Source organism: Arctopsyche grandis, chromosome 11 (assembly GCF_051622035.1).
Source record: "Arctopsyche grandis isolate Sample6627 chromosome 11, ASM5162203v2, whole genome shotgun sequence".
NCBI lineage: Eukaryota > Metazoa > Arthropoda > Insecta > Trichoptera > Hydropsychidae > Arctopsyche > Arctopsyche grandis.
Genome location: NC_135365.1, coordinates 12,930,759 through 12,942,466, shown reverse-complemented (window position 1 = coordinate 12,942,466; position 11,708 = coordinate 12,930,759). Strand labels below are relative to the sequence as shown.

Here is an 11,708-nt window from a genome sequence, read left to right as displayed (position 1 = left end):
GTAGTCATATCCCAGAAGATGCTGTATCAATACTAACTCCAGCATTACTTTACACAAAAAATACGATTCACAAACTAAGTTCTTTCATGATAGTGTTATTCTACCTATTTATGTACATATGTATATATCTGGACTGCCCAACCAGTCGATCGCGACGTGATGTCGAGTGTATTTATTTTGACAAATATAACCTGCATATATCTATGTAAAACACAATTGAAGTATTCGTTGTACAGATGTAATCAGATATACTTATATACCATACTTCTTTGATTGCATTGGAATTTGTGCAGTATTTGTGTTGGACTTTGTGCAGCTTTGGCGCTCAATGTTCAAGTTTCACAACCATACGTCATCAAATTTTTTTCTGATATGAACATTATAACACTATAATCTTATATAATAATTGTCTAATGCGTGCGTGCGTGCGTGCGTGTGTATGAAGTACTCGTTGTTAACACCATTATCCGTCTCTCTTTCTCCCCCTTGGAATCGTATATCGTGGAAAGAGACGCGGCACATCGCTTCGTTGTCAAAAAAGAATAATTTTTTTTTTTTTTCAAAAAAATTAATTAAATTTTAAATAATTCTGTTGATCCGAATTGCGATATTTTACCAAGTGCACAATTATGTGCACACAGGATACTAGTATATTATAAACATAAGAACTAAGCCACAGCGTAACTTTATAGTAAAGTCAATGTTCTTATTTTTTTCTTTGTTATTTTTATAAAAGTTTTTAGATGTATTTTGTTTAAAACTTGCCGCACTATGATGGATAGCGAGTGACCTGATTATTTTATTTCTCTAAATATACTGAATATATTATGTATTCCTCATAAAAACCTCTTTGATTCGAATTATACCATTACGAAATAAAAAAAATTGATCAATATCAACAGAAATACTTATTTTCACGGAAAGGCTCTTGTATACGTGCCTCAAAGATGCGAGAGAGACGGGGAATTGAATACGCACCGCGCTAAATAGTCAGTATGAAAATGATATCAACCTTGGAATGACGTCATGTTTTTTTTAAATGTATTCGACTTATTTTATATTTAATACACGACGAAATGATTTTTATAGCTAATTACAATAATAAACCTAAACAGATTTTGCATTATTTTAACTTAAAACACTAATTTTTGATGTACGCTTGGAGTCCATCACAGTGGCTAGCGGATTTTTTCAGCACAGTAAGGCTTATTAAAACGTTATTTTAAAGATTATTATTATATTTCCCCCTGCATATTGGTAGATCGCGAAGGATTGGTAGAAGAGTTCAAAAAGTTTGGGCTGCCTTGTTGTATGTGATTATCCGTTCTTGTAGGTTTATGTATGGGTAAAAATGGAAGAACACTTATGTAATACATAGATTGATGATCAAAGTTGAGGTCGACAGTATAAAACAAAGCTAGACATGTAATGGAATGACAGTGAGCATGTGTTGTGTCACATAGCGCGAGAATTACATTAGATTTATACCGTTTGCGTCCGCTACGTTAGGGTGTATCATAAAAAGTCACCGAAGACATTGATAGGTTGGGTGTGGGCGGCCGTAGCTGTGAGACAGAGCAGCAGCTGCAACAGAGCTAGTGGACCGACGCGACGATGCGTCGTAGCCCTCCCAGTGCCGTTGTTGCAGAGTGCACTGTTGCAACAGGAAGTGCACGCGTAAATCTTGGTGCGCTCGCCGATCACTATGCAGCCAGGCTCGCAATGTTTCGTGCAGTTCCTCTCCAGGGACCACATCTTCTCCGTCGACGTCGAATTCTCGTTTGACGTCGTGTACGAGAAACGTTTGACCTGTGAACGCATCTATAGTCAATATTTATATTCAGTGGTGTGGTGTTAAATAAAAAAGAACCAGGTTGGTGTTTAATTTTTACTACCCCCCCCCCCCCCTCCCCCCACTTTTTTCCGGGTGACCGTAAAAAAGTCGACAGTGAAAAAGTCGAAAATGATCGTTTACCATGCATACATATAATATGAAAAACGTTTAGTATATATATATCAGTGGCATGCGGTAAAACTCTCTCTCCCCCCGTCGTACATCCTCACTTAATTTGCGCGAGCAGGATACAACAGGAACAAGAGGAACAGGCTTTTCCTCCCGTATTAATGTGCGCGCGCAGAATACGGGAGGAAAAGCCTGTTCCTCTTGTTCCTGTTGTATCCTGCTCGCGAAAATTAATTGAGTATGTACGTGAGTATGTACCGTTTACCATGAACCCTTTTTTTTTTGATCTTTCGACTTAAGATTTTTCGATTTTCGATCTTTGCCTTCCGATGTTTGCGTTTTCCGGCGTTTCACATTCGGGCTCGTCACGGAGACCGCATGTGTACATATGTACGTACATGTACAGTAGTCCGGAGCGAAAAATGCAAATTTTGAATTTTCATCGATGGACCTAGTGGAAAACTTTCATCGTATCAAGGGAAGGTAAATTAAAATATAAGTACTACTTCCGGTTCAGATAAAAATATTTAAAAGATGTAAGGTTATAAAGATTATTATTTATATCATATGTAAAAAAATTTAGTCCGATTTAGTTAGTGGTTTGGGAGATAATTGAATTCAAAAACTTAAAAAAAGAGGACACCTATAAGGGGAGGTACCATTTCCGGTCAACTTAAAAACCTGAAAAAAATTTACGTCGTGTCGATAAAAATTTCAGTAACCGATACTAAGTTTCAGTTCGATAGGACTAACTGTGTTCAAAAAATCCCCAAAATACACAGACACACACATTTTTTCTAGATCATGAAAACGTGATCAGTGATCGATTCTGAGTTCGAATCAGTCAAAATCTCGAGTTCGAATTTTCGCATGATCACAAAACTTCATAACCCAGACAAATAGGTTAAAACAAGGCTGTATGACAAAAAAAAAAGAGAGATAATTTTACCCGATCTCCGTGACGAGACAGAATGTTAAATTACAGAAAATGCTAATATCGAAAGGCAAAAATCGAAAATCGAAAGATCTTAAGTGAGTATGTACCGTTTACCATGCACCCTTTTTTTTGATCTTTCGACTTAAGATCTTTCGATTTTGGATCTTTGCCTTTCGATATTTGTGTTTTCTGTAATTTAACATTCTGTCTCGTCACGTAGACCCAATTTTACCGCATGCCTTTCATATATATTATACATATATGTATATATATACATAGTACCGTTTACCATGCACCCTTTTTTTTATCTTTCGACTTAAGATCTTTCGATTTTCGATCTTTGCCTTCCAATATTTGCTTTTTCGACCTTTTCACTTTCGGTGCCGTGAGGTAGACCCATATTCTTACTTGTTGAAATTATAATGTTTTTTTTATATTTTATAAAAACTTCCATAATGCATCCTCTTCAACATATTTGATTTGAAACCCGTGTTTGTGTGTCAACAGCAACATTTGCTTTTAGCAATGTTAAAACTATGTACGTACATATGTATACATGTGTCAAAAAACTATCAAATTTTAACATGTGAATTTAGAGATGACTATTCATTCAATCTGAGTTCCCTCATTTTATCTATCCTCAAGTGCGTATGGTCAATAGTTCAAATAATGTTTTCTTTCGAAGTTTTGGGTGGTTTTCGATAAAAAAAAGCCAATAAATTTCATTAAACGTCCTTTAAGGTTTGAATGTGCTCAGATTACTATTCGAATGGTCATCGAATGTTAGAACAAGAGTCTGCTCACAATATTTGGAATGCAAAATTTTATGTGAATTTTAGTCAAAATATTTTTAATTGTACTCGAAAAACAATGTTTATAACAACCAATGAGCCAAGGCGGAGACCTGGCTCAAAAATAAATACCAGAGTGGCGACCTGGCACGACCTGGCCCGACTACACCACTGTTTATAATCCTCATAAACCTCACTTATGTAGGTTGAATTCATACCAACGTTCATACATATGTACCTATCTATACATTGCTATGAATTGAGCGATGCACACCTGCATCCAAAGACGTGGAAGACCACCTATTGGTGTATTTATCACAAAATGTTGGCATCACAGTCAGGGCCGGCTCAAAGGTGCAACAGACAAAGCACGTGCCTAGGAGCGCCATAGCTAAGGGGCGCCGTGAGTCTCTCTTTATTTTTATTTTTTACTAACATCTTCTTAGCTCGAAAACGATTTTATCGTTTGACGAAGTTTGGGTTCTTATGCGATCGTTTTCATACTTTGCAATTTTACTCGGTTTGGTCATCAATATAAGTGGAAGTGTCATCTGCCATTACGATGGTGTAAAATAATCGTAATAGACATGTTTTTTGATTATAGAATTAAAAAAAAATGGATTTTTTGAACTTATACAACATTTTATATTCAACTTAAGTTTTCAACTCGAAGTAATAATGCTGACAATGTTTGAATAAAGCTTGTCAAACAGTTAACTGTTTGACACTAATATGTTTATACTTAATACTTGCTACTATGTGGCAAAATCTTTTGGAGTCTTAGAAGGCACTTCTACTGTCAGTAGGAGTACCTGAATTTCATAAGTATGTATATATTTGAAAGTGAATAAGTACACTTTTCTTTAATTCGAGAAATATTTCGCAAAACATGTATTTCGTTTAACAATATTTAAAAATACTGGTGGCTTGTGATACTTTTATTATACTTTTCCGACATTCTGGATATATCTAATTTAAATAAGTGATAATTTGTAGTCAAATTGAAATAGTGTTTTTGGAAGTGAATATTAACTTAAGGCACTTTCAAATATAACAACTCATATGCTGAAACACATTGGCTTCCTGCGCTTTGATGGAGTGCTCCCATTAGATTCTGTGATTTTTACGATTCATAGTACATATGTAGTTAATTCTTCCACATTGTTTTGTTCCTTTCGGGCTAGATTAGGTATGGGTTCTTTTCACTCTTATGCATTACGGAAACCATTTTTTTAAGCAAAAATTTTTTTAGCAAAAATTATTTGAAAAACTGTACCATGCAGAGTCGCTTGTCGTCTTTGCACTTGTATGTGAGGATCGTGTGGTTGGATCTTGGATTTGCACACCGGTCATTGGAGTCCATAGTTTGGCATCGATAGCACCAAAGGTCGTTGACAGGTCGCTCGGCAGCCGGAGTGCGATGCACACTGTTTGTCTGCAGCAGCTGACCTCCAGCTGAAAACGTCAACATTTGGTTCATACTTGTGTATAAAATTGACGTATTAGGTCATTCAAAATGAAAACAAGACATGAGAGTTTGGAGGCGATTTTTTAAATCTCGTGGAAAAGTAACTTCGTTAAAAATAGAGGAATTTTCCTATCAAAGTTCGCAATTTTTTATGATTTCGTTGTTGAAACGGTTACTCCATAAACTTTGCTAAAAACTATCGTACCTACTATGTCACCACCAGATATTGTTATATTGACGTTATATTGTTGTCAAGTGAGGATTGTCCACAGACATTCCTAAATAATTTTAACATCAGTCATATCATATTGATGCTTGGTGCTCGACGTACATATGTCCGATAAAAACTTCTCTGTTTGTTTATATTACTCGTAAGATGGACAAGTGCATCGTTAATAATTGCACAATGCATTCAAAAACACACAATAAACAACATGGGATACATGTTTATAAGTAAATTGATCATTTAAGTAACATATGATTCAATTAATATCGTAGTTTGACAATGTAATATTATTATTAAATAAATATAAAAACATTTCTCTTTGTGGCGCCGAATACTCAATTATATTAATAACCAATTATTTAAGTTTAATTAATATAAACATCGTTAATTAAGAGTTCCCAAGTACAGAAAAATACAAAGAAGTGGATAAAAATAATCCGCCAATTGAGAAAAGAAACGGATTGGCCATCAAAGCCCAACATCACCAAAATACTCAAATTGTAAATAAATATATATCAAAATTAAACTTTAATTTTTGTAGTTAATATATGATGATCCTGATTGTATTCCGTGCGTTTTAGCGTAGTTTTGGAGATGTACCGCGTAATATTGACACAATTTATTTATTCGTAAAGGCACTTCTATTATTATAACATTTCTCTGGTCACGACTATTTGAGTATGATTTATGTACAACAAAATTTATGTAATTTATTGAAGTTTAAAAATTCATAAATGTCTCGTTAGTTTCGAGTTTTTTAGTGTCTCGTAATTCGACGACTTGTAAATAAAAATGCTGCATTGTTTCTAATTGGCCAGGAAGGTGCATTAGGGTTTACCAGTTAGGCCATCCTCATATACATATATGTATATATGTATGTATATATGTATATATATATATATATATGTATATATGTATGTAAAAATATAAATATATGTATACACCAGACAAAAATATATTTATACATAATCATAAAAAAACAATAGTATTATAATTAAAAGTAAAAATATCAAATAATAAAATAAAAAGTAGGGAATGTCTTGCATCTACAGCCAGTGCCAATATATGTATAAGAACCAGCCGCAAATACGAAACACCCCTGCGAGGTTCAAATGGATGAGAGAAGATCAAAATTCCACTCATATATAACATTCAATTATGAAAATAATGATGAGCGCAGGCTACCAGAAAAAATAGGTCAAAACAATTTCTGATAATTCGAAACAAATAAATCTGAGTAACGCCGCAACTTTGGTTTTTCCATTTCCGTAAAAAAATCTAACCTAAGTTTTAAATACAGCAGACAAATCTACTGCAGGCTCACCTTGTTGAAACAAGTAGAAGAAGAAGTTCATGCTTCACGTTAATAATGAGGAAAAAATAAAAGGAGGAGCAAAGTTTTGGAGCATACAATTAAAAAAAACTTCTCCCAGCATATATAGTATGTATAATACATATATATTTGGCTTCAGACACTTCAATTCAAAGCTACTTCAGCTGATGAGTATTATCGATTTGAAAGCATAGTATGTATATACCATTAAAAAGAGTTAAACTTTCGTTGAATCCATTATTTAGTAATTAGATTGAGTGCAGTGAATCTCCCTTGCTTCTTGCAAAAAACTCACTCAACAACTACATGGGTTTTTCCGCACAAACGGATGAAAAGCGTCCGATCTAGAGCCCCAAATTGCATGACTCATTGATAAAGGACTCCACCCAAAAGCTGCAGTATAAATATAATGGGTTTTTAATTGAAAGTGCCATTCGTTTTTGAAACGATCTGATATTAGAGTGCGTTCACACCGCATGCGGACGTGCCCTAAAATGCTTGTACATATTACATATATTATATTGTGCTATTATACATATACGTACGTGACTATGTATAATATCGTCATCGCATCCCAGTGACCCAGATAGATAGTCGGGTCGGTTTTTGGTCAGATGGCAAATTTCCTTCTCGGGGTGATGAATGTTTATCGCGAGAGAGCGAGACGCAAATAGCATTGGGTAGTACGGGATGACGCAGAGCGAGTTTTTCCGAGGAAGCGGAAACGGCGAAGGGGAAAATTTGCATATTTGGCATTACAGCCTCCCCCACATTTTGCATTATAAAGGAAATATTTAAATTAGTATATTCGTATCGAACCATGCAATTTCGCGCGGGCGTTGATTGTGCGAATTTCCGACCGTTAATTGAAATTGAAATGACTCATGATATATAATACAACAGTAAAAGGGTAGGCAAATTTCTATGAAAATAAATATTTTAAAACAAAACCGGACATTGACATTTCTTCAAAAACGATATGACACAACAGAGGCTAGGCCGTTTTATTTATTTGTTGTTCATCAATCATGCACACGTCATTTCTGATCACTCCAGTGTGACGAGTGTACTATAAAGATTAATAAATTCATACTTTTAATACATAAATTATATATATTTCATACAATATATATTGTTAAACATTGTACAGAGCATTGTAAACATTATAGATGGCAAGTTTAATTTTTATTTCCATCGAACATGTACACTCCCTTTACAGATCGCTCCAAAGCCACGAGTTTACTAATACAGATACAACACAGTAATACAAATACTACAAGCATTTTATACAATGTGGATTCATACATCATCATCCACAGTGACATATACGGAGAAATTTTTGCAGCATTTTATTATAGAAATTGGCGAACTTCAAGACGCTGAATAGCTTGAGATTTGCAAGAGAGATTGAAAAGAGATACCAATTTGCAGAAGCCCTTTCAATGAAAATCAGAAAAATTGGCAAACTCCGATAGGAAACGGTCGATCACAAACCAAAGTCAAAACCAACAGCTACTGGTGGGTATCGAACCGTGACCACTCTGCTCTAAAGCATAATACGCTAACCACTATTCCACGCTGCTATGTATACAATCAACAAATTTGTTTATACAAATTTGCAGCATTAATAGAAATCAGCAACCAGTAGAACTCGAACCCGTGATCACTATGTTCGAAAGCATTATATGCTAACCACAAGTCTATGCTTTTGATCACAGTATATTGTTCATGAACAGAATAGTTTGTTCATATATAATCCAATCTGGCCAGGTACAGTGTACATACATACACAAAACAACAAATTGACAAACGAACTAAATTGTTCATGCACAAATTGTCTGACCAGCAGCAACCAGTGGGAATCGAACCCGTGACCACTTTGTTTACTGTTTATATTACAAGATAAACACTAGTGGTTTTAAACAGCTTCGCTCGGTATTTGTAATATAAACCGCTTAAGCATGGCCAATCTTTATAGGAAACATTTTATTAAATTTATTCGAATAGTCTTATTGTATTTAAATTTATTTGAATAGTCTTATTTTATTCAAACTTATTTGAATATTCATTTGCTTTTTTATTAAATTTAACGTCACGGATTCTACCACCCGAACCTTACATACTTACATACAAATTCTCTTTCGAAATTATATATTGGATTACATTATACAATACATGCGCACATTTGTGCACTTGAGTGAAAAGATCACTGAAATAATTATCGAACTCGTCTCTTCTTATTTGAACACGAACTTGAACAATGAACTGCCCAGTATGGTGGAGAATTACAAAAACAAAATAACAAATAAAATATAATAAAACAATACGTCAGCGCATGCGTACTGACTGTCAGTGTGTGTGTGTGTGTGTGTGTGTGTGTGTGTGTGTGTGTGTGTGACAACAATAGCTGAACAGCGTATGTGACGAAATAAGCCTTTTATACACACGTATAGAAAGTTTATAATAACAAGAAACCGAAGGATTGCATTCGATTCAAATAAATATAATTTGACATATGCAAAGTGTGAAAGGTTAAGTTAGGTTAGGTTTGATATTGAAAGGATCTCAAATCTACATAGAAGTGTGTGTATGTATGTATGTGATGAATTAAAAATTGTTCGATTTTCATTGTATTTATAAGTCCGGAAAAAAAAAAAAAAAATATATATATATATATATATATATATATATATATATATATATATATATAAATATATGTATATAGAAATTTATTGGAATAAAATGTTGGAGAGTTGGAGTACACACTTTCTCAGCCCTGATTCAAATTGTTGGTGGCGCTACGAAATGCAAGTCAGGCATTGATTTTAAAGAGTGGTGTGAAGATAACCTCAAACTAAACAAAGGGTGGGTGGGAGGTGGGTGGTGGGTGGTGTGGGTACGTACCGCAGTCTTGGTGGTAGATGAGCGCGAGCAGCAGAGGCAGCACCAGTGGCAGCGGCGCCGGGGGCATCTCAGAGAGGGGGCGCAGACGCAGGTGCAGGTGGAGGTGCAGGTGTGGGGGCGAAGGCGAGGGCGAGGGGTGCGGGTGCGGGTGCAGGGGGTGCGGAAGCCCCGGGGCGGAGCCGCTCGTCTGCCGCTCCGCATAGCGCCACCTCAACAGCGCCGCAAGCGCGCCGCCATTGCCTTTGCCTTTGCCTCTGCCTATGCCTTTGCCTTTTGCCTTTGCCTTTGCCTCAGCCTTTGCGCCCTGCCTCTGCAGCGACACCTACCGACACGTCAACTGCAACATGTGCGCATGCTCAGTTCACGCAGAGCCTCCACTCACCCCCTACCACCCACCCCACAACCCTCCGGCCCTCCGCACTCCCTCCCGGAGCGGTGCAACTGTGCAAATTGTGCATCACTCGCACCACAGAATATTACATTTCAATCTATGACCATGTGTACATATATACATATGTACGTACATGTACAGTAGGCCGGAGCGAAAAATGCAAATTTTGAATTTTCATCGATGGACCTAGTGGACCTAGTTTGTTACAGACATTACTAACAAACTAACCAGTAGATTCTATGACAGAATCACTAATAACCATACTAACACACTTTTGAAGAGTCTCTGTGATTACAACAAAATGTCTATACCCTTCAGGTATAAACTAGGGTTTCTGACCCGGGTCGACCCGGGACAGACATTCCCGGGAATTCACGAAATTTTTGTTGTCCCGTGTCATGGGAATTCTTATCTTTAATCCCGGGAATTGGATTTAAAAAAATCTTGAAAACATACAACATTTTCACGACTGCACGAAGGGAAATAATAAATCAAATACACAAAGAATCGTAAAATATTCTCAAAAATTAAAATCGAAGAAAGAAAAAGCATAAAACTGATTTTTTTAAGCAAATGTTAAATAATTCTGATTTTATACTGAACAAAACATTATTTAAATGTTGCAATAAAAGCGAATTTATATCCTACGGTGAAATTATTATGAAGCGAGTATATCCTTCTTGTATTGACGATTCCACAATGGAAAATTAAATAAGGAATTATCAAAGACGAATATACAAAATAGCATCGACTTTAAAAAAGAAATTAAAATATACATATGTACATGCTGACAGGAGAAAAAACCGATGATTTAAAACAAGAAGAGGTTATTAAAAATTGTTTTCGTCTCTTTAAATTTAAATTTAAACAATAAAACCAACTTCGACCGAAACTTAAAGAGTTTTTACCATTGCTGGAAATTTTTGTACCAAATCTAGAATTATACTTTCGGATTCTCATTTAAATATTTTAGTATTTTTAAAAAGCTAATTTAAATAAGTTCACTTTTATATTTACATTTTTTCAAGTTAATAGATATATTATGTATTGTTTCCCGGGATCCCGGGAATCCCGGGAATTGAAACAGTCCGGGAAATCAGAAACCCTAGTATAAACACACATTACCTAAACACAATCTGCTTTAGGTCATCGGCTTTAGAGAGTCTTTAATTAATATTATGTATTAGATGTATTATGATCATTTATAAGAATTGAAAATAGCTTTTTGAGCTCTTTTTCTATTACGCTGTACATATTAACATGATAATAATTGTAAATAGGTTTTTGAGCTCTTTTTCTATTACGCTGTACATATTAACATGATAATAATATAGTACTAGGATTACTAACAAAATTAAATTAAAATTTTAAAATAGAAAATGATCAGTAGATCAGTAGCTATTAAAATAGATATAAGATGTATTCTGAACCGGTCTCCGTGACGAGCCAGAATGTTAAATTATACAGAAAACGCAAATATCGGAAGGCAAAGATCGAAAATCGAAAAATCAAAAAAAAGGGTTCATGGTAAACGGTACATACTCACACAATTTTCGCGAGCAGGATACAACAGGAACAAGAGGAACAGGCTTTTCCTCCCGTATTCTGCGCGCGCACATTAATACGGGAGGAAAAGCTTGTTCCTCATGTTTCTGTTGTATCCTGCTCGCGCAAATTAAGTGAGTATGTACCGTT

General features: G+C 35.3%; 1 protein-coding gene across 1 annotated transcript; it reads right to left on the bottom strand.

The window, feature by feature from the left end:
• Nucleotides 1-729: 729 nt before the first annotated feature.
• Nucleotides 730-9,928, bottom strand: LOC143919029 (uncharacterized). The gene is made up of 3 exons (XM_077441187.1): nt 9,623-9,928; nt 4,968-5,146; nt 730-1,809 (listed from the first exon to the last, which is right to left on the bottom strand). The coding sequence occupies exons 1-3, from the start codon at nt 9,687-9,689 to the stop codon at nt 1,516-1,518; spliced, it is 540 nt and encodes a 179-aa protein (XP_077297313.1). The 5' UTR covers nt 9,690-9,928; the 3' UTR covers nt 730-1,515.
• Nucleotides 9,929-11,708: the final 1,780 nt, after the last annotated feature.

Excerpts from the sequence above, each read along its gene's own strand:
- LOC143919029 (XM_077441187.1), bottom strand. The coding sequence starts at position 9,689 with ATGCCCCCGGCGCCGCTGCCACTGGTGCTGCCTCTGCTGCTCGCGCTC. Across the intron at positions 5,147-9,622 it reads CATCTACCACCAAGACTGCG|CTGGAGGTCAGCTGCTGCAG; the intron begins GTACGTACCCAC and ends TGACGTTTTCAG. Across the intron at positions 1,810-4,967 it reads ACGACAAGCGACTCTGCATG|GTCAAACGTTTCTCGTACAC; the intron begins GTACAGTTTTTC and ends ATGCGTTCACAG.